This window comes from Gorilla gorilla, chromosome 22 (assembly GCF_029281585.2).
Source record: "Gorilla gorilla gorilla isolate KB3781 chromosome 22, NHGRI_mGorGor1-v2.1_pri, whole genome shotgun sequence".
Lineage (NCBI taxonomy): Eukaryota > Metazoa > Chordata > Mammalia > Primates > Hominidae > Gorilla > Gorilla gorilla.
Window position 1 is genome coordinate 41,298,524 of NC_073246.2, and position 23,073 is coordinate 41,321,596.

The window sequence follows — 23,073 nt, forward strand, 5'->3', positions numbered from 1 at the left end:
TAATTATCGAAAGTCAATTAAGTACTAAAACACACACATACATACACTCCCTCTCTCACACATTTCAAAAATAAGATGCAAGGCACATAAGCAGCATTATATCAAACCAGAATGCGTTAGGATATTGATTATATTTAAATAATTATTTTTCTTTTTCCTTCTGTGGGTGACGATGGCTTAATAGAATTTACCACAGTTACTTTAGAGTCTCCGAAAGCATTGCTGGCGGAGGCCTGACTGGGAGGCAGGGGATGCGACTCCTTACTTTGCAAAGGCTCCTCTGAGCCTTTTGCAACACCAGGACTTGATTGGTCAGTTTTCAAGACATAGCCTGATCCAAAGAGTTCTTCCATGAGACTGCTTTTCTTATCTCTGAAAGTTGTATCCTTCACTTTTATTCTGGAAGACTTACCAAATGAGGGCTCATACCCACTGTCAGAATGCTCTAGCTCCATTTCCTCTCTGTTACTGAGATGCTTGCCTGTACTATGACTGTACCTCATGTTGCCGGCATTGGCTGGCCCCCCTGAAGCAGGAAGCCCATGATGCAGGTTTTCAGTTGCTTCTGTGAATGAGTAATGTCTTCTTTGTCTGAGGGGGCCTTTCGTGTAGGGAGCAGTGCCTTTGCCAAGTGTGTCATCCACGCCATTTCTCTGCATGCTTCTTTTAAACTTTTCTCTTACTAGAACATCTTCTTGATTGCTTTCTCTTTCAGGATGAATAACTTCAATTATTTTTGGTGGTAGTTCTTGCTCTTCTTTCACAAAAATGGTTTTCTTTTCTTGGTCTTCTTTTTTGTCTTTTTGTCTTCCAGTATTCTCCAGCAGTATTTGGACTTCCAAATGTTTCTCTTCCCCTGATAAATCTATATTAGAAAAATAGTCAATTTAGTGCTGTTTAAAATGAATGGATCTCTATTTCAAGATGGCATGTCTAGTACACTTACGTGCACTGCCTCACAAGCACACTGAAATGACACAAAAGGTAAGAAAATGGATGCATAAACAAAAGATTACAGAGAAGGGTGCTATTAACAAATGTGTTATGTTACAGTTTCTTGGAACTTCCCAAGCAGATGGGAATTATGAAACCAAAAGAAAAATGACATTCATAGAAGAAGAAATAAAATTTGCCAATAAGGTTATTAATAGATGTTTAACATCACTAACTGGACATACTGCCAGTTGAAACAATGATGGCTGGGTGCAGTGGCTCACACCTGTAATTCCGGCACTTTGGGAGGCTGAGGCAGGAGGACTGTTTGAGCCCAAGAGTCTGAGACCAGCCTGGGCAACATAGCGAAACCCTGTCTCTACAAAAAATACAAAAATTAGCTGGGTGTGGTGGTGTCTGCCTGTAGTCCTGGCTACTCAGGAGGCTATGGTGGGAGGATCACTTGAGCCCAGGAGGACAAGACTGCAGTGAGCCGTGATTGTGCCACTGCATACTAGCTTGGGCAACAGAGCAGAGCTGTTTCAAAACAAAACAAAACAGAACAGAAGAACAGAACAGAACAGAACAGGACACAATGAGAACATTTTTCATCCATCCAATTGGCAAATAATTTCTAGAGCTGGTGAGAAGATGGGGAAATTGGAATGTTTGGTCCCCACTGGTGGGTGTGTTGTTGGTACAGCATTTTTGGATGGCAATTTGGCAGTATCAAGATTTTAGGTGAATATACTCTTAGACCTAACAACTTCTTCTTAGAACGAACCTACAAAAAATAGACAAGGATAAGTGCAACGATGTTCACTGAGGCGTGGTTTAGTAACAATAAAACCTCCTAAACATCTGCCAAAGGAGTAATGGTTAAATAAGGTATGGCACGTGCAGTGTGTGGAATTCCAGGCAGTTATAGACAATGAGCTGGATCCATGTGAACTGATGGGGAAAGATGTTCCCACTATAGAATATAAGCACATGAGGGCACAGTTTTGCATTTGCTTCCTGCTGTCTCCCTAATGCCTAGAACAGTGTCTGACACATAGCGTATGCTCAGAAAGTATTTGTCAAATGAATGGATACACTTTCTAGGACACTATGAATTAGGACAATGGACTGAAAAATAAGCGGAAAATTTAAACACACCAGTGACCACAGTGCAACTGCAACTGACGATCAGTTTCCACCAAACTGCAACAGAGAGAGTGGCTTTGCCGGTGAGTTCTGTCAAACTACTGTGTTATTTAAACATTATTTGGCCTTACAACTAAGGTGAGGCCCTTCTTGGGCCTCTACTGAATGCCCAATGTGTTCAACAAGGGCTCTCCATGCTGCCTAAGGGAACACATCTGATTTGCAGCCCTGAATGAACTCTGGGACTCATTCATCATGCATGTACTTTCCTCAGAAGTTGCTCTTACCCAGCCTTGCGGGGCTGCAGCCAGATCTCCCACGAGCGGTAATGTAACATGAAAACAATGAGCCACATCTTCAAAATTCCAAAGGAAAATGACCCTCAACCTAGAGTTTCCTATCTAGGCAAGTATTAATCAAGTGTAAGGGCAGAATAATGACACTTCCAGATGAGAGGTATACAAATTTACCTTAGCTGCACCCATTTATAAGAAGCTAGTGAAGGTTGTGCTCTTTAAAACATGATGGAATTTACCAAGGAAGAGGAGGACTTGGCTTAGGAAAGAGAAGATCCAGTAGAGAAGGGGAGTGACAGGAATCTGCAGGAAATGATGAAGGGCAATCCCAGGATGTTAGCTGCACACCAGAGATGAGGAGACAGACTAGGACCCCCGCTCCATTAGACCTCCAGGTACCAAACACCAGGTGAGCCAGGGCCTTGGCCTGTCTTGCCCATGGCTGATGAAGTGTTGTACTCCCTATCAAACCCTGCAGTCTGGGCCAGCTGAGGACTCTCCTTGGACCCCAAAGAAGCAGTTTGTTTCCACCTACTCCCAAGAGCTGAAGGTAAGCTTTGGTGATCTTAGAACAGGAAAATCTGGGCAGCCCGTTCTCTTGGCCCTAGCTCTCTTGGGCCTGCCCAGAAGAGCTCTGCCAGATGGCATGGATCTGAGGGTTTTTCTATCTCCCAGGATGATTCAGGACCTCACCCACTGATTGGGCCCTTGTATATTCAAGGGAGCTGAAGCTGGAGTCCTTTTTCTGGAAGTCTTTATTCAAAAGTGGTAATATTGCCCTTTGCTCAGCTGGATTTGAATAATTTGCTACTCAGTTTTTCAAAGCTGAATATATTATTTAAGGATACTATTATGAAATGAATGTTTGTATTCCTTCCTCCCAAATTTCATATGTTGAAGCCGTAACCCCCAGTATGGCTATATTTGGAGACTGGGTCTTTAAGGAAGTAATTAAGGTTAAATGAGATCACAAGGTTGTGGGCCTTCATGACGGAATTAGTGTCCTTATAAAAAGAAACACTGGAGCACTGGTGCTCTCTCCCCGACTCTCCTCGTGCGAGCACTAAGGAAACGCCACGTGAAGACATAGTGAGAAGCAGGACATCTAAAGCCAGGAAGAGGGCCTTAACCGAAGCCAAATGCCTAGAACCTTGATCTCGGACTTCTAGCCTCCAGAACCATGAGAAAATAAATAAATGTTGTTTAAACCGACAGTCTGTGGTATTTTCTTATGGCAGCCCAAGCAGACGAATGTAGCTACATATAAAGACAGGGAGCTGTGAGGGAAAGCAAGGGAATGACTGGCCTAAAACCCAGGACGGTGGTGGTTTCTGGTGGGCAGGGCGAGGGGATATGATTGTGAAGGGCCCAAGGGTGTTCCAAGGAGTACTCATCCACTGTTTCTTGAGCAGGCTACTGGGTACACAGGTGTTCCTTTCATTATAATTCTGGAAACGGTTTTATGGTTTTTTTTAATTTTTTGAGGCAGAGTCTCACTCTGTCACCCAGGTTGGAATGCAGTGGCACGATCTTGGCTCACTGCAACCTCTGCCTCCTGGGTCCAAGCGATTTTCCTGCCTCAGCCTCCTGAGTAGCTGGGATTACAGGCACATACTACCATGTCCGGTTAAGTTTTGCATTTTTTAGTAGAGACAGGGTTTCACCATGTTGGCCAGGCTGGTCTCAAACTCTTGACCTCAGGTGATCTGCCTGCCTTGGCCTCCCAAAGTGCTGGGATTACAGGTGTGAGCTGCCGTGCCCACCTGTTTTATGTGTGCTTTATATACACATATAGTAATTCACAATTTTAAAGAAATCAGATAAGATAGACTTTAAAGAGTTAAAATTACCTTCATATTTTCTCTTAGGATCCTCTTGCTTTGGTAGTTTATTCACACAGTGAGGAATTTCATGATTTATTTCAGTTGATTTTTCTTTATGATCAATGTTTCCTGTTGCCTTTTTACCCTGTAATTTAGAAAAGCAGGAAAAACACACTTTGGGGGGGTCTAGATAACTTAAAATTGCATTTTATTCGAATGACTACAGATACTTTTCACATAGAACAAGTGACTGTGACCTATTTTAAGACATGTTTAATTAGACACTGCAAGATTCCAAATTTGCTGTACCTTAGTTGTCAAAGGTGGAACATCTGATTTTTGGGTTCCCTGGTGTCTCATACTTGTGAATGGCAAACTTTTTCTGTCTGCTTGGACTGATTTTGTTGAAGAAACTATAGAACAGGTAGATTATATGTAAGAAACATATTTTACATTTGGATGCAATATTGATTTTAAACATAAAATAACTTATGTAATGTAATAATAAAGTATACTAAGTATTTTCTAAATATTCAATATATATATAAGCATTTGTTAGTTTCCTGTTTTTCCCTCCAGGGCCCTTGCTTTGTCTTACTTTGGGCCTCACGGTGTTCGAGTACAAAACAAGTAGGTGTTAGGATAAGACATTGTTGCTGTTGGAGGACAAGGCTGTCCTTTGTGGATGCGATTCAGCAAGGTAGACGTGTAATTGTGAGAGGCCAGGCCACCGAGCTATCCTGTGGCAGAGCTCTTGATTATCAGTGGTTAGACTGTCCATGCTGAAGCGCATGACCACTAAATCTAGACTGCACTTTCCTGAAAAGTGAAGGAAATTATATCATTTAAACAACCCCTCGGTTGATTCATCGTCTCTATTATTCTAGATTATAAGCCAGAAGCAAACAAAGGCAGGCAAGGAAATTTGAGGTTGTTGCATCTGGAAGTAAACATTTGGCTACTTCTAATAAAACAGAGGTGAGTATTCCTATGGTACTTCTGAGTCGAATCTGTTGCTGGGAGATTTTGGGGGGAAAGCAGTGCACATGCTCTTGAAGAAAAGAAGACTTCACCAATGAGAGGTATACACTAATGATAGTGGCATCAATATAGACGAATCTCAAAAACACTATGCTGAACAAAAGAAGCCAGATACGAAAGGGTTCATGCTGTGGGATTCCACTTACATGAAATTCTAGAACAGACAACCTAGGCTATTGTGACCAAAGGAAAGTCAGTGGTTGCCTCGGGTGAGGTAGAGGACTACTGACTGCAGGGGACACGAGGAAACTTCCTGGGGAGGTGGAAATATTCAATATCTTGATTGGGGTGGTGGCTCCATCGGTATAAACATCTGTCAAAACCCACTGAGCTGCGTGCACACTTAACATGGGTGCATTTTATTGAGGTCAAATATACCCCAATAAAGTTCATTTTGAAAAGCCATACACTGGCTAACAGATACACTTAGAAAGTTCACTTTTTGGCAGACATTTTGCTTCAAGCTGAAGTTATCCTCTTGCTCCACCTGAAGAAAGGACATAAAGGGGTGTGCTGAGGATGGGAGAACAGGAAAGCATTTCTATTCCTTTCTAGCCATGTCACCATCTCAGTCTCATTATTCTTCTAGAATCACAAAATGTATTTTAATGCCTAATGAAGTGATTTTTGAAAATATCCATTATTTTGTCTATATAAATTAGGAAAATGACTAGATACTTAAAAATAGATTTTGAGCAAAAGTAATTAAAACATACCTTTTGGATAGTCCTCTGTGTCGTGTAAATTTTTAAGTATTCGATGACTATAGATGTTTTTAATTTCAAGCTCACGATCCTTTTCCTGAAAAGAACCACAAAACCAATTTTTCTATAAATATTTGCTTTTGTCAACCCTGATTTCTTTTAAAAACAATTTAAATGAGCTCAGTATCCTATGAATAAAATCTGTAGATTTTAGAAGAAACAGAAATAGGCCATATCATCCTATACCATTCCTGACATCAAAAAGTACTAGCTCTTTAAACAAAGTGACACATTATTGTGATCGGGACAGTATTTTTGAAGAGCCTTGCAGGTCAGCTTGTCCACTGTTTTCCTTCTGTCCTGTGGGCCTTGAAGTTTATGAAATATTCTTCTGTACTGTGCATTACAGTAGCCACTAACTATATGTTGTGATTTCATTTAAATGAAAGTAAAACTAAAATTTAGGTCGTCAGCCACACTATTTGTATTTCCAATAAGCGGTCAGCAGCTGTGTGTGACTAGTGACTACAGTATTGAATGGCACAGGTGAACATTTCCGCCATCTAATAGAAAGTTCTATGAGACAGGGCTACGTCTAGACAAGGGCGGGGGGGGGGGGGAAGCCTAGAACAAGGGTATCATTGTTCCGTTTTAAATTTCATAATGATTTTTTTGAGTCTTGGCAAAACAGACATTTTGAAAGCTTAACTTGTTGAGGAACCAAGAAAGGGTTTTTATTAAATATCAAATGCTCCTTCTTACATGTACACCAGGAGGCAAGAAAGGCTTTGGACTCAAGACCATTGAATTTTAGTAACAACCATGGTTAAGAGAGGTGGGCATATATGAAGTAAGGAGGAAGGAACCCAGGGATGTCAGAGTGTGACAGACGTGCATGTGCACACACACACACACACACACGGTGGGTGGGGCGGGGAGAGAGAGCTCTTGTCTCCTTGTGCCCCTTAGGGTCAAATCTATGGGCCAAGGGATATTCAGGGGGTGAGAAACATCTCTGAGGTTCGGGAAACTCTCAGTGCAAGAGGCCTTGGCGTGGTCCAGGAAAATTGCAAGCCCCTTAAAAAGCGCCTCCCCCGCCGCCCCATTCATTGTGGAGCTAAAGTAACATGGTATTGCCCAAGTGAAAGTTAGAAAGGGCTAAATACCCTCTCTAGGCCAGAGATTGTGCTTCCCTTACCCTTGCAACCAGTGGGACCTGTGGAGGGAGCTGCACCTGCCCTGGAGTCCTTAAGGTTACAGATCCAGGTGCTCCCATAGCACAGGCTTTGCAACAGAGAATCTAGCCAGGGATGAGATGGAGGATGCATCTCAGAGCATTTGCATCAACAGTCAGCAGGGGACGATCACCAGGATTTATTTGACCAGACTGAGAAGAGGCCAGGAGTTTTAGCAGCCACATTCAGTACACATCAGACAGGGTCCTGGGAATTTGATTTAAGACCAGTCAGTTGTCAGGAGAACCAGGTCTAGAGAGGGGCCAGAGGGCAGAACACAGACCAGAGGCCTCTTTTTCACTCCACCAAGAGTACACATGTTTTCTCTCATGCCCAGGATGCCATCTCCACTGAGACAGAAGATAGGGATGAGGAAAAAGTCTGCAAGTCTAAGAGACAACCTAGCATAAGACTGTTTTGAGTTAGAAGAGACTGAGACAAGCTTTTATCCATTTCTTCTTGTCCAACTGCCATCCTCATCCCTAATTTGTGGGACTGGGGCTCATAAGGAAGTATGGCTCAGTTACAGAAAATAAAGAACATGACATATTTTTGTACCTGAATTGTACAGTGTAAATTTTCTACTCATTTGAATCATAAAATTAGTTTATTATTAGAGGTACACAAAGGGTTAAAACATGAGAATATTAATCTTTTCTAGAATTTAAGTTTCTGGAGGCAAAAACGTTAACAGTTCATCTCTCTTTTCTTATTGTGGTAACAGCCAAAAGAACAGTAAATGCTGACAGTTCATCACCATGAAAAGTTGATCAGGTGTATTCTGGATAATAGCTTTCAGATGAAGGATACTGTGTAAAACATTTTAGAATGAGTTTTCATCCACACTGGTTAAGAAACATTTTCATATTTACAGGGACAAATTTTGATGACCTGAAAAATTCAGTTCTATCTTTTGATTTGGTCTGGATACTTGGAGGTCAGCAACCGAGAGCAGGAAGGAGGCACAGCAACAACAGAACAACAACAAGGGGCTGCGACAGGGGCGGCGTGGGTCAAAAGGAAGCAACCTGGAGGAGAGTCCTCCTTGCGGCTTGGAGCAGAGCTTCAGGTTGGGCACCACGACAGAGCTGGGCCAGAAGTCTAACACAGCCCGTTTGGAACACAACCTGGGATACTTGTGTGGTTGGGTTCAATCAGTCAAGGGAAACAAGAAGCTAATCCGTGGCTGGGAATGCTCGTGGAATACTCAGCGCAAAGACTGCCCGCAAGCACAAAGGGTATCAAGTAAGAGTTAAATGGGAAGTTGGGTCATGGTGTGGAATCATATTAAGGTCAGCATTGATGGCTTCCGGAACTTAGATAGAAAGCAGTGTCTTAATGCAGGAGTGTGACCGTAGCCTGGGTGTAAGACGGGTGGCAGTACCTCACGTGGGAGCTGTGGAAGGCTGACATCCCTCTTCTTACTTCGGCTCATACTGCAGAAGTGGGCCTAGAACTCGGTGTGGGATGACTTTGAAAATGAGTTTCAAAGTAAAGAAACAACTTTTGACCTTTGGGACCAGACTCTTCCAAGCTCAAACAATGACTTTCGTTAATATGGCAGACTGTATTTTCCTAGAATTCCCACGACAAGATTTCTAGTCCTATATGCTCTTCAAGAACCTTGTGAGTCGCTACCAAAAGGTGGAGTTCACTGCTTGAACTGCCTAGGACTGCCCTGACAAATGCTGTGAGGCAGAAGTGATGCTGCATGACTGCCAAGGCTAGGTCATAAAAGGCAGTATTGTCTGGTTCTCTCTCTCTCTCTCTCTCTCTCTCTGTGTGTGTGTGTGTGTGTGTGTGTGTGTGTGTGTCTGTGCATATTTTACTTTGTGATTGTCTATGTTTGGTTTCATTAATCTACAAAAAAGAAAAACCCCTTTTTATCTTCCAGAAATTCTTTGTTAGATCTGGTAGTTTTGGTATCCTTTCTGGGATTCTGGATTATTTTATTTATTTTTAGAGACAAGAGTCTCTCTCTGTTGCCCAGGCTGGAGTGCAGTGGCGCCATCACTAAAGCCTCCAACTCCTGGGCTCAAGAGATCTTCTGCCTCAGCCTCTGGAGTAGCTGGGATTACAGGCTTGTGCCACCATGCCCAGATCATTTCTAAATTTTTTTGTAGAGACAGGCTTTGTTCTGTTGCCTTGGCTGGTCTTGACTTCTTGGGCTCAAAAGACCCTTCTGCCTCAACTTCCCAAAAAATGATGTAAGCCACCATGCCTGGCTTGGAGTGTTATTTTAAAAATACATTTTCTGTCATTTCCATGGGGCTTTGGCAGGGAAGGACAAAAAGCATGTGTTCAGGCCACCTTCTTGATCTAGCCATTTCTACTCTTTTAAAAATGCATAAAATATGTAATTTCAAAAGCATTTTTCCCTTTGAAACTTTATTATACAAATTAAAATATATAAAAAAAATAAAAGTAGAATAGTACAGTAAACCTCCATGGGCCCATGAAGCAGCTTTACTAATGAACAACTCATGTGCTGTTTCCCACTCTCTCTGACCCCACTCCCCAGCCCTGGCTTATCTGAAGCAAATCTAGGCCTCTAATAACTTATTTCAGTATCTGTAGCAAACAAGGGTGTCCCTTTTAAAACCTAACTGCAGCATCTTCATTCCACTTCCCCCAATCAATAATTCCTTCACATAATCAAATATCCAGTTTAACATTTTCCCCATTTTCTATAATTTTTAAAAGGTTTGTTTGAATTAGAATCTAAACAAGGTTCAAAACACTGCGACTGATTAATATATCTCTTACTGTCTTTTAATCTATAGATTCTCACTCTCACCTCTTATTTTTTCTGCTTTGCTACTTAATCGTAGAAATGGGGGTATCTGTAATGCAGTTTCCCACAGTCTCATGCTGCTGACTGCATCCCATCCTGAGCATGTTCCTCTCCCCTCTTCTTTTTTCAATTGGTAGGTACAGCCCAGTCTGTAACTAGGTTTAGGTTCGGTTCGTTGGCATGAGTAGGTGGTGGTGTGTACCTCTGTCAGGAAGCGCGTATCTCTTATGTGATACTAGGAGCCACTGATGATCATTGATTAGAGCCACTAATTCATTAGGAGTTTCCAAAATAGTGACAATTCTAATCCTGTCATTCCTTCTTCATTATTGAGTGGAATGCTTTTATAAGGAGGATCTTACCCCCTCACAAACGATTTGGTTACTCTGAGGAGTCGTTCATACGGGGAAGGTAAAAATGTTTGCTTCTTGTCCTCTACTGACCAGTCTTCAAGACAGCATGCTGTTCCCTAGTATCCTCCACAAGTGACTCATCGCTGAGGTGTTTAGTTTTTTAAGTATCATTATGAAGTGTGGATTCATTTGATAAGTTTTAACCCGGGCAGTTATCTTTATTGATCCTCAAATATCCCCATCTTTGGCCAGTAAGAACCTATTCTAGATGGGCCTGAGTCCTTTTGATACTACCCTAATGGTCCTTAATAGTTTCTTTGCTTTTGTATGACAATACATTCCAGGCTCATCTAGTGTATTTCCTGCACCAGACCTAGAATTTTTTTAGGGAGCCTTGGTTTGTTTCAGTGGGATATGGAACTTACAGACCATAATCTGGGTGCTGGGGGTGTTCATTGCTCCTGGTTACTCTGAGAATATTGCATACTTTCACTTCAGATCAAAATCAGGACTATAGGATTTTTATTTGACTCTGTCTTACTTCTGTATTTTTTTTTGTCCATCCCCCAAATCCCAGTTCTCAATGACAACACCATAATCTATCAGTAGCTTTATCCCATAAGATACACACAACATTCTCAAAACAACAACATCAACATCATTACCAACTATATCATTACTAAACAGTGTAAGATTTTTTTGTAAAGTTATTTGTGTCCTTACAGTGTATCTCACTGGCCATATGCAATGACATTATGTGTTTTAAGTCACTTGGAATGGCTTCTTTCTGTGGCTTTGTGCCACCAATAGGATACAGTCAGCGTTCCCTGTCCGCAGGTTCTGCATCCCGCGGTTACAAAGGGCTAACTGTATACACATTTGGGTTCATCTGCATTTTACTTCGGATATTTAGGGATAGCTTTTTATTTTATTTTATTTTTGAGACAGAGTCTCGCTCTGTCACCCAGGCTGGAGTGCAATGGCACAATCTTAGCTCACTGTAATCTCCGCCTCCTGGGTTCAAGCATTTCTCCTGCCCCAGCCTCTTGAGTAGCTGGGATTACAGGCGCACGCCACCACACCTGGCTAATTTTTTAATTTTTGTATTTTTGTAGAGATGGGGTTTCACCATGTTGGCCAGGCTGGTCTTGAACTCCTGACCTCAGGTGATCCGCCCACCTTGGCCTCCCAAAGTGCTGGGATTACAGGCATGAGCCACCATACCCGGCTGCTTTTTAGTTTTTTTTACATTCAATTCTGCTTCATACTTATGGAAATATTTTCATGGTTCCATAAAGATATTCATGAAATCTAGGTTCTAGAGCTGTCCCTTCTACTCTATTCTCTCTTTTTCTGCTGTTATCCTATTACTGGTTTATTTTTTAAATGTAGGCAAATAGATGGATATATTTCTATTGCTTCCTTTATCTTAAATAGGATTGTATTAGTCCTTTTTCAGGCTGCTGATAAAGACATAACTGAGACTAGGTAATTTATAAGGGACAGAGGTTTAATGGACTCACAGTTCCACATGGCTGGGGAGGCCTCACAATCATGGCTGAAGACAAAGGAAGAGCAAAGGGACTTCTTACATGGCAGTGGGCAACAGAGGACTTGTGCAGAGGAGCTTCTTTTTATTTATTTAATTTTTTAATTTTTAATTTTTTTTTTGAGATGGAGTCTCGCTCTGTTGTCCAGGCTGGAGTGCGGTGGCGCAATCTCCGCTCACTGCAAGCTCCGCCTCCCGAGTTCACACCATTCTCCTGCCTCAGCCTCCCAAGTAGCTGGGACTACAGGTGCCCGCCACCATGCCTGGTTAATTTTTTGTATTTTTTAGTAGAGACGGGGTTTCGCCGTGTTTGCCAGGATTGTCTCCATCTCCTGACCTCGTGATCCACCCGCCTTGGCCTCCCAAAGCGCTGGGATTACAGGCGTGAGCCACCGCGCCCAGCGGGGGAGTTTCTTTTTATAAAACCATCAGATCTCGTGAGACTTATTCACTATCAAAAGAACAGCATGGGAAAGACCTGCCCCTATGATCTAATTACCTCCCACTGGGTCCCTCCCCTGACATGTGGGAACTGTGGGAGCTACAATTCAAGATGAGATTTGGGTGGGGACACAGCCAAACCATATCAAGGATATTACAGTTTCGTTTGCCTTCCTTTCTTCACTTACCAGTGTATCCTAGAGATTATTCCATAGTAGTACATCAAGATTCTTCGTTGCTGTTTACAGATATATAGATATCCATTGTGTGGAGGTACATTTAATTTTCTTTTTAAAAATAAATTTGGATCTTACTGTATATAGAATTTTCTATCTTTTCATTAAGCATTTCATTAAGTATTAAGCATTTCTCTGTTAAAAATGGTTATTTTTATTTTATTTTTAAAAAATTTTTTTGAGATGGAGCCTCACTCTGTCACCCAGGGTGGAGTGCAGTGGCACAATCTCGGCTCACTGCAACCTCCGCTTCCCAGGTTCAAGCAATTCTCCTGCCTCAGCCTCCCGAGTAATGGGATTACAGGCACGCATCACCATGCCAAGCTAATTTTTGTATTTTTAGTAGAGACGGGGTTTTGCCCTGTTGGTCAGGCTGGTCTCGAACTCCCAACCTCAGGTGATCTGCCCGCCTCGGCCTCCCAAAGTGCTGGGATTACAGGTGTGAGCCACCATGCCTGGCCAGAAATGGTTTTTTAATGGCTGCATGTTATTCATATTCATATGTCTGCATGAGGAAGCACAAAATTTATTTTAAAATTCCCCAATTGTGTCTCCATATGTGTGTGTGTTTGCTGTGACCAGGGGATCTTGAAGTCTCTTCTGTTAGATTTCTCAGCTAGCTGCAATAGCCATGCCTATGTTCTGTGTATTCTTTTTGAAGTTTCCTGGAACTCCACAGAAAAAAAGGAACTCTTTTTTCTTCTTTACAAAGGGGAAATTTTCTTTCTTTCATCCTCCAAATCCCAGTTCTCTATGATACCAACATAATTCATCAGATGAATTATCCAACTCGTCCAGCTCCGCCCCAAGTCCTCACCCCCCACTATTCTTCTCCTGTCTCTGAGTGAGCTCAAGGCTCCTGGGAAATCTAAATTGCCTAATTGTCATAAAAAAGTTAAAGATCAGGCTGGGTGTGGTGGCTCACACCTGTAATCCTAACACTTTGGGAGGCCAAGGCAGGAGGATTGCTTCAGCCCAGGAGTTTGAGACCAGCCTGGGCAACACAGCGAGACCCCATCTCTACAAAAATTTTAAAAATTAGCTGGGTATGGTGGCATATACCTGTGATCCCAGCTACTTGGGAGGCCGAGGTGGGAAGATCACTTTAGCCCAGGAGTTTGAGGCTGCAGTGAGCCAGGATGGTGCCACCGCATTCTAGTCTGGGCAACAGAGCAAGACCCTGTCTCAAAAAAAAAAAAAAAAAAAAAGGGAAATTATTGATATGGTGCTAAATTTCTTATGTTAATATCCTAGCCCCCATAGTGATACTTTTACGACGTGGGCCTTTTGGGAGGTGATTAGGTCACAAGGGCAGAATCCTTGTGAATGGGATTAGTGCCCTTGTAAAAGAGGCCTAAAGGAGCTCATTTTTGCCTTCTTTAAAAATAAAAAAGTTAAAGATCCTTGTCTTAAAGAATCAAGCTTAAGATTTATTAGTTGAGGCTTGAAACAGCATATTTCTTAAGCATCTTATCTAAATTGTTGGACATTTTACCAATCTTGAAGGCAGAAAGATAGCAAAAAGCCTGACAAAATATTTTAAAAATTCTTATTTTTAAAGTAGTATACATATTTTTAAAAGACAGTTTTTCAAACACATTTGTAAGTAAAACTAAGATAAATTTATGAGTCATTAAAATTTATCTTAAATATTATGTTTTTAAACGTTAATTTTGAGTTACATTAAAATGTTAACAAACGCTGTATTACTTAACGTGATGAAATGGGAATGCTAACAAGAAGCCTTGTTAATGAATAGTTTCTATTTTTCTAATCACAGTACACATTCGCCAAGCTGTTAACTCATTCTAATAATTGCAGATCCTCTGTCTGTTCATATGATTGTAGAGAAAATATCTGAGAAAGATATTCATGAAGTTACATAATTTAGGCCAGGTGCGGTGGCTCACACCTGTAATCCCAGCACTATGGGAGACCAAGGCAGGTGGATCACTTGAGCCCAGGAGTTCAAGACTAGCCTGGCAAACACAGCGAAAGCCCGTCTCTACTAAAAATAACAAAAATTAGCCAAGCGTGGTGTTGCATGCCTGTACTCCCAGCTACTCAGGAGGTTGAGATAAGAGAATCACTTGAACCTGGGAGGCAGAGGCTGCAGTGAGCCGAGATCATGCCACTGCATTCCAGCCTGGGTGACAGAGCAAGATTCTATCTCCAAAAAAAAAAAAAAAAAAAACAGAACTGTGGATGGGGGCCCAGGCCGCCTGCAAAGGGGAGAGGAGCCTTATATATGTATGTAAAATAAAAAATCACTTAAAGATATAATAGACATAAATAGCTCATATATTTCGGGAAACAGGATTTCATTCTTACATTTTGTTTTAAAAGAAATACCTTAAGTTTTTGTTGAAGGTGTTTTACTTCCACATGCAGAGTCTTGGTAGCTGTCTGAGCTGCTAAAGTCTTCCGAGTCTCAATAGCCAGCTGCCGGCTAAAGGCTCTGCTGTTCAACCTCAGTTGTTTTTCCAAGCTCTGAAAACAGTATATATTATAACTATTCTGCAACCAAGTTAGTATGTTAAAAACTTCAATTATCATGGAACTAACTACATTTATGAAAAGTGCACATTTTCAATACAGTTTTAGTGAATGGCTTATACAGGGGACATATATTAGAATGAAGTATAACCGAAAGAAAGACCCCAAATCCCAGATCCCAGCTCTAGAGAACAAATATCACACGTTTGGAGCCTGTTTTTTACATACTCTAAAATTTGATTTAACAATTCTTTTTTTTTTTTTTTCTAAGTTGGAGTCTTGCTCTGTTGCCCAGGCTGGAATGCAGTGGTGCGATCTCGGCTCACTGCAACCTCCACCTCCTGGGTTCAAACGATTCTCCTGCCTCAGCCCCTGGGTAGGTGGGTTTACAGGTGCACACCACCATGGCTGGATAATTTTTGTATTTTTAGTAGAGACAGGGTTTTGCTGTGTTGGCCAGGCTGGTCTCAAACTCCTGGCCCACCTCGGCCTCCCAAAGTGCTGGTATTACAGGCGAGAGGCCACTGTGCCCTGCCCGATTTAAAAATTCTGACCAGATCCTGAAAATCAGTAGACATCATGGATGGGCATTCCCAGACAACAGAAACTGAATGTTATAAAAGGGACTCAAACCACCACATCCATCCACACTGATGGACTGTAAGACAATGAAATGACTGATTTAACTCAATAACCATCCATAAATATATTCATCTGCTCTCTGGAATGAGAACTATTTTATTGGAGAACTGTTAGATCTGGACTTGACAGAAAGCTTACCAAAAGGACCACTTTTCTTTGTTTTAATATAAAGTAGGACCTCCTCCATTATAACAGCAGTACTTTCCCAAACAGGAAAAGTGGAAGACATGGAAAGCTAAAAGGGGAAAGAATCACTAAAAATACCACTCCCTAAAACATTAATGTTAAAGAAATAACATGTTTTGGTCCACAAAACAGTTTTCCTACACTAAATGCCTACAACCAAACAGAAATTTCTCATACTTGATAAGTGCTTTTTGTATCAAAGGAAATAGTTATGGGATTTGTTTTGGTTTTATGTATAGATATAAAAACATGAACTACTTAGATACACACATGAAAACAGATTTGCTTCTACATGACAGACGCTAAGATGAATACAATATTACCTAAAAGGCCCAGTAATATCACTTTGGTATACAAGAGTGAAAAATGAGGTTGCTCATTATTTTCTGTAGATCACATATTAATTTCATGTGAAAAAAATTTATTGGAAAATAGAGAATTTTAACAACAGAAGAAATAACTGAGATTAAAACGTGGAGGAAACGAACCTGATATTTACTTACTTCAAGATCATAGAAAATACTCGTTTCAGCATCAAATATTACAGAATTAAATCCTAAATTAATTCCATTTATGTTTATGTCTATACAGACTCAAACTAGCTAATGTAAGATATGCAGGAGAATTCTTAATATGATATCAATGTCTTCTCCCAAGTCACCCCTTATAATGTAATCCCCAGGCTTTTGACAACTAAGTGCTGTTGAGGAAAATCAATCCAGTCATCTCTTTAATTATTTTAATTCCTTTTCCTTCCCTACTACCCAGGAACATTATCTGGGAAAAACTGCTATTTTGAAAATAACTACAAACGTCTGTGTGGTAATGCCTGGCCAAAATGGTGAGGGAGAATACAAAGGCCCTGAACGGATGCACTGAGTAGGTTTTTAGGGAAGTAGCCTTTTAATCAACAGTTTAAGGTAGAGGGTTGACTTCAAAGAGAGGTTTCACGTAACACAATGCAATCTTTTCAGCACAGGGAAAAAGTCCCTTAGCACTGTAGCTGTGCTCTCTTAGAGAATGGTCATTTCCAGATAAACCAGTCCAGCCACAGAGTGAACTCTTGTGCACTGCAACAGATGAACATTTCTAGTTTGAGCTGCTTCTGTTTTTCCTTCAAACCACTCCCTTTCTGTGCCCTCTATTAGACAACATACTTATTTAGTGCAGCACGCCAAGCGAAGCAGTTAGTAATGCTTTGTTACAGAGGGGGTGCATCCATGATTAATTCACACCCTCTCTTTATTAACTTTGGAATCTTAAACTGTCTGGGCCCCTGAAATACAGACCTGTATTTTTTTGTCATTTGCATCCATTTTTGTTGTGATAATAGATAATTTATGAGTGAGTTCTTCCCTTTCTGCAAGGTTTTTGTCTTCAGAAAGTTTCTGCAGTGCCTGCAAGCTATCTTTAGTCTTCAGTAACTGGCTGTCAGTTTCTCTAAGTTTCCTAGATACAGTTCTTTCCTTTTCCTGGGATTTCCTAAGTAGTTGCCTTAAATTTTTTACTTCATTCTGATGTTTAGCCATAATTTGAGGTAGATTATTTTGTGAATTCTCATATTTTCCTATAGCTTTCAAATGCCTAAGCTGAAGTTGTTTCAAAAATTGGTTTTCTGTAAGGATGGCTTCCAATTTATGATGCATATCAGCTAATTCATTTTTTAGTCCTTTAATTTTATGAAGCCTTGCTGAGAGTATTCGATGAGCCATAGCATCTCTTCTTTGGGCAATCATATGGATTTGAGAATTAAAGAGTGATGCATTCCAGGTGTGCTTTTTTTCAACTGAGATTTCCTTCTGGCCTGTGTAAGCAGAAAATCCAGTTTATTACTAGTAAAATATACAGATATGCAAATATGCACATATGCATAATCTCTCTCCCATGCCCCCATGCACACACACCACACACATACACACAAGCATAAGTGTAACTAGAAGGGGACAAAACTATCATTTAATGAATACCCATGCTTTAGGCTAGGTACTTTATATATAACTACCTCATTTAATACAATTCTTTAAGATCAGTTGTAATATATTTTATAGCTGGAGATTTTACATCATTTGTCCAAGATTACATAGCCACAAAGTGACACAGAATGGATTGAAAACCAGGTCTTCTTTGACTCTAAAATCTGTACTTAGATTTCTATTACAACAGCTAGACTAAAAGCTGTGATAATAGGCCAGGTGCAGTGGCTCATGTCTGTAATCTCTACACTTTGGGAGGCTGCAGTGGGAGGACTGCTTGAGGACAGGAGTTTGAGACCAGCCTGATCAACAGAGTAAGATCCCATCTTTAAAAAAAAATTTTTTTTAATATTTATTTTTATTTTTTTTTTGAGATGGAGTCTCCCTCCGTTGCCCAGGCTGGAGTGTAGTGGCGCAACCTTGGCTCACTGCAACCTCTGCATCCCGGGTTCAAGTGATTCTCCTGCCTCAGCCTCCCGAGTAGCTGGGATTACACGTGTCTGCCACTATGCCCTGCTAATTTTTGTATTTTTAGTAGAGACGGAGTTTCACCATGTTGGCCAGGCTGGTCTCAAACTCCTGACCCTCAAGTGATCCACCCTCCTTGGCCTCCCAAAGTGCTGGGATTACAGGTGGGAGCCACTGTGCCCGGCCTCTACAAAATTTTGAAAAGTAGCCTAACGTGGTGGCACATGCCTATAGTCCTAGCTCCTCAGGAAGCCTTGGCGGGAGGATCCCTTGAGCCCAGGAGTTTGAGGCTGCAGTGAGCTATGATTGCACCACTGCATTCCAGCCTGGGTGACAAAGTGAGACCCTGTCTCAAAAACAACAAACCAACCCCATGACAATAGCTGAAATTTACTAAGTGCTTATCATATGTCAGGCATTTAAACTAAATGCTTTCTGTAGATTATCTGATGTAATCCTTTCAACAATAGGTTACGGGTAATTAGAGTGTAACATGAGAATCCAATGTAAAGAACTTATATATTCAAAATGACCCTCAAAAGGTCATCAAATTGCAAAAGAGTCTATCTATTTATACAGATACCGATTTTCCATCTCTCAATAAATCCAACACAGTTAATTTTTCCTGTTACTTTGGCTGGGCACCAAATGAAGTAATTGGCTTGTGTTCAGGGGTCTATCTTAAACAAAAAGTCTCTAAAAATTATCACAGTTAGCACCAAACTTACCTAATTGAATTTGAGTATGTTAAATACATTTGTAAATCACTGTACTATTATCCCATTTTAAAGATAAACACACGGAAGCTTGGGGATGTCCCTTGTCAATGAGCACAGAGCTAGGAAGTGGTGAGACAGAGCCCATTGTCTATGTGCCTATGCTAGTGCCCCACAGGTGTGTGCATTTGTAGGATATAGAGGTATATGTATGTGTGCACCTGTGTATGTAAATATATATGTGGTGTGCAAGTGTATGTATTCATATATCTAGATTCGGAGAAGGAGAAATTGAAACTGGATTCTAAACTCTAAAAATGTCTGATCCTCATTCTGGAGAGGGAAGGACACTTAGTGGCCAATGTCACCCAAGTCCTAACCTTAAACTACTGGTCCAAGTGTGGACACATCTGAGATGTGGCTTAATATGTCTGCTCCAGGTGGTGGGAAAGGCAATTCTACCTGTGATAGGAACAATGAACCAAGAGAGCCAAAGCATTCTTTCTGGGGATAAAACATTTAAATCATAACTATGAAAGAACTCATAGATTATACAGCACAGTATAACATCAGTAACTGGTGGCCTGTCTTTGCAATTCTACCTTCAAGTGTATTTATTTTCCCATGGTTTAGTAGGGGCTATGGCTGAATATTAAGTATTTTAGAATAGGCTTCTGAACACACTAAGTGGAAAGCAGAGCAGGCCAACCTCTAGGACATCTACTAGAAGGCCTGCGAAGAGGTGTCTGTGGTTTTGTTGAGGCCGTACACTTTAATACTCTGGGCACTGGCCAGGGAAGCTCTAGACCCAGGCCATATGGATCAGGCTGGTTTAAAATAGGGGTGGGCGAGGACTGACATGTTCTACACTATGGCCTGCATGACTGAACCTGACCCCCAACTTGTAATGTCTTCCAGCTCTTAGGTGCTCTGACCCTGGAGAAGAGGGATTTCACTGAGATGAGAAGGATGCGTGATGGGATCCATGGGCACTGGAGGCTTATATTTCCCTCTCATGCCATGCTCAAGTGATGGGAGGGCAGAGGCATGAGAGGGCGCTAAGGGACTAAACGCCATGGCCACAGGAGCTCTGGCCAAGGCCCCAGGAGTCAAGAAGTACACAGAGGGCATGGATGCGTTGGAAAGGGGAGGTGCTGGCCTTTTAAAGATCATATGGCTTGGACAAGGAACATGTAAGTGGTAAAAATGAAGGGCAGAGGCTTCTCCCCCAGTATTCTTCTTTGTGTAAGGCCCTTTCCATGTCCCTGCCCCCTCATATTCCCTTATTCCCCAAACGTGTCTGAGATTGACTTTCCTGTCTACCCTAGTGAGTGGGTGGGGAGGACAAGCCAGGTTTGTTGGCTTCAGAAAGGTAAGTACACCACTTGCATTTGAGGGGTATGTAACAAATTCATACTGTATCCATCATGCATACTTGATGGAGGAATATATACTCCAAGAGGAATCAGCTTTAAAAAGCTAAATTATAAGGTACTTAGAATTCGAAATGCAATTTCTCTCTTGTAGAAAGTTTTATAAATGCCAACTGCCCTCTTGCATGATCCCACAAAAGCTTACCATCAATATAAAATGTAGTATATAGATTCAAGATCTCTTATTGTAAACCCTTGGAACCACACTGTTTCAGAATTTGGGGGTGGGTTTTAAAGGTGAGTGCATATATGGTATTTTCCACAGTTCTCTCATTGGGGTCTGGAACAACACCCTTTAATGAAACTATATTTTTGCAGTGAAATTATAATCACTATTCACACTAAGTGAAATAAGTAAAGATCTGTTTCATATTAGTTCAAATAAGGTTTTTGTTGCCAAATCAACTTTGATGCCAAGGATATGAAAGATGTTGGGTTTTTGGAGATTTGTAAATTTCAAATGTGGACAAGGAATTGTGTGTTTGTAGGATCTAACCATGATGTTCATTTTTGATGGAGTCCAGGCATGAGAAAAGGAGTGGACTTTTCATTTCCTGCCCTGGGCCTTGCCAGTGGAGGTAGGACCCCCAGCTCTCTAGAAAAGTAACATTTAACCTTTTGAGACTCTGGTGAAAGGTACAGGGCCTTCTAGAAAAGTTTACGAACACACATAGACACAAAAAAATGCATAGAATTTCATGGGGTTCACAGACATGTGTCTTAGATAAAGAATCCCTGCGCTATAGCAGGGGAACTGAAGATTCTGGGTGTTCCAGAAGTGGCACAGAGGGTCTTGGACACAGCTGGTAACAGCAGACTGGGGATGCAAGACACAGGGTGGACATGGCGGTGGCAGATGCACCCCCCAAACAGCAGGCCCTTTATTGTCCTCCTGTTGACTGAAGTGCTCTGATGGTCAACGTGGACAAGAGCCCCAGCTGTTTCTATATAAGGAATACTTATGAGCTCAAGATTGCCTCAAATGGGAGGAAGGAATTACAGTCTGGGCAGGGAAGGAGGAAGAGAGGAGATCAAAGATAACACAAGCTAATTCCAATTTGGACAGCTGGGAGTTGACAGAGCTGGTACTTTAAAAATCTACAAAGAGCCGGGCGCGGTGGCTCACGCCTGTAATCCCAGCACTTTGGGAGGCCGAGGCAGGCGGATCACGAGGTCAGGAGATCGAGACCATCCTGGCTAACACGGTGAAACCCTGTCTCTACTAAAAATACAAAAAATTAGCCAGGCGTAGTGGCGGGTGCCTGTAGTCCCAGCTACTCAGGAGGCTGAGGCAGGAGAATGGCGTGAACCCGGGAGGCAGAGCTTGCAGTGAGCCGAGATCGCGCCACTGCACTCCAGCCTGGGTGACAGAGCAAGACTCTGTCTCAAAAAAAAAAAAAAAAAAAAAAAAAAAATCTACAAAGAAATGACATTATTAACAGCCTTTTGAACCATCTCTGTTTCAAAAGATGGTGTTTGCCAATATGTCTCACCAGACTTGGAGACCATCCTTTTGGGGTGCTGAGATAGGTATTTACATTTCACTGGCAATTCAAACACTGATTCTTCAGCTGAGATGAAAGGCAAGAAGCCAGTGAAATCCAAGTATTGTGGTACTCTGTAACAAGGCCACCTGTTAACTAAAAACGGAACTAACCTCACTAGTAGGCTCCAGTAGGGTAAGCCATGCAGGGGGCTAGGCTTTACACGTGAAGCCTTTCTGTTATTTTATAATTACTCTTAATTTCTCTATTTCCTAATTTCTTCTATAAAAGTTCACCTATAATACACATTTACAATATGGGAAAACAATAAAACTGAGTATGAACCACTTCAAACACTAGTGCAGTAAAATAACATCATTATGACAGAAATTTGGTCTTGCTTGGGAAATTTTACTCCTTACCTTTAGATTGGGAGATTTTAGAAACATTATACTTTTTCTTCTCCTTTTCTTTTACCACAGGCTGCTTTAAATAATTTCTATTAATAGCCTTTTCTGAACAATCACAGAGAAAGTCTTCTGAATAATCATACTGAGAACTTAAACTTCCACAGGAGCACTGAGATCTGCTATAATCAACACTCTTATTGGAAGCATTACTGTTCCGTGAAAAATCGCCTGTGCCTGGGCTTCTCTTGCATTCTGCAGACCTCCTATTGTTTTCTAATGCCACGCTGGAGAAATGCTCATCTATATTTGTTTTTGTTAGATCAGCCAAAGACATAGCAAACAACCTAATAAAAGAAAAGTAAAACCTAATAAAAGTATTTTTGAATTTATTGACATTAAAATGAACCTATGCTTTATTATATATATATATATATATATATATATATATTTTTTTTTTTTAAAGACAGGGTCTCACTCTGTTGCCTAGGTTGGAGTGCAGTGGCGTGGCCATGGCTTTCTGCAGCCTTGACCTCCTGGGCTCAAGCGATCCTCTCAGCTCAGCCTCTGGAGTAGCTGGGACTACAAGTGTGTGCCGTCACGCCTGGCTAACTTATTATTTTTTGGTAGAAATGGGAGTCTCACTATGTTGCCTAGGCTGGTCTTGAACTCCTGGGCTCAAGTGATCCTCCCACCTTGGTCTCACAAAGTGGTGGG

General features: G+C 41.3%; 1 protein-coding gene and 1 long non-coding RNA gene across 10 annotated transcripts in view; one reads left to right on the plus strand and one right to left on the minus strand.

Moving 5' to 3' along the window:
• Window positions 1-112: 112 nt before the first annotated feature.
• Window positions 113-23,073, minus strand: part of LCA5L (lebercilin LCA5 like) — a 39,863-nt gene continuing 16,902 nt past the window's right edge. For 6 of the 9 annotated variants that reach the window (XM_019017774.3, XM_019017778.3, XM_055374050.2 and 3 more), the window contains 7 exons: window positions 22,372-22,703; window positions 17,165-17,679; window positions 14,904-15,041; window positions 5,956-6,040; window positions 4,508-4,611; window positions 4,226-4,343; window positions 113-865 (listed from right to left, as the gene is read on the minus strand). In XM_019017774.3, the coding sequence (XP_018873319.1) occupies window positions 135-865; window positions 4,226-4,343; window positions 4,508-4,611; window positions 5,956-6,040; window positions 14,904-15,041; window positions 17,165-17,679; window positions 22,372-22,693 (2,013 nt within the window). In that variant the 5' untranslated portion in view covers window positions 22,694-22,703 and the 3' untranslated portion in view covers window positions 113-134. Of the gene's footprint in view, window positions 866-4,225; window positions 4,344-4,507; window positions 4,612-5,955; window positions 6,041-14,903; window positions 15,042-17,164; window positions 17,680-22,371; window positions 22,725-23,073 lie in introns of all 9 variants that reach the window. The other 3 variants (XM_055374051.2, XM_063702704.1, XM_063702705.1) reach the window with 3 other exon arrangements.
• Window positions 851-22,435, plus strand: LOC115931842 (uncharacterized). Its single transcript, XR_008674883.2, has 4 exons — window positions 851-984; window positions 5,086-5,176; window positions 8,053-8,423; window positions 19,951-22,435. It is a non-coding gene; the product is annotated as an uncharacterized lncRNA (long non-coding RNA).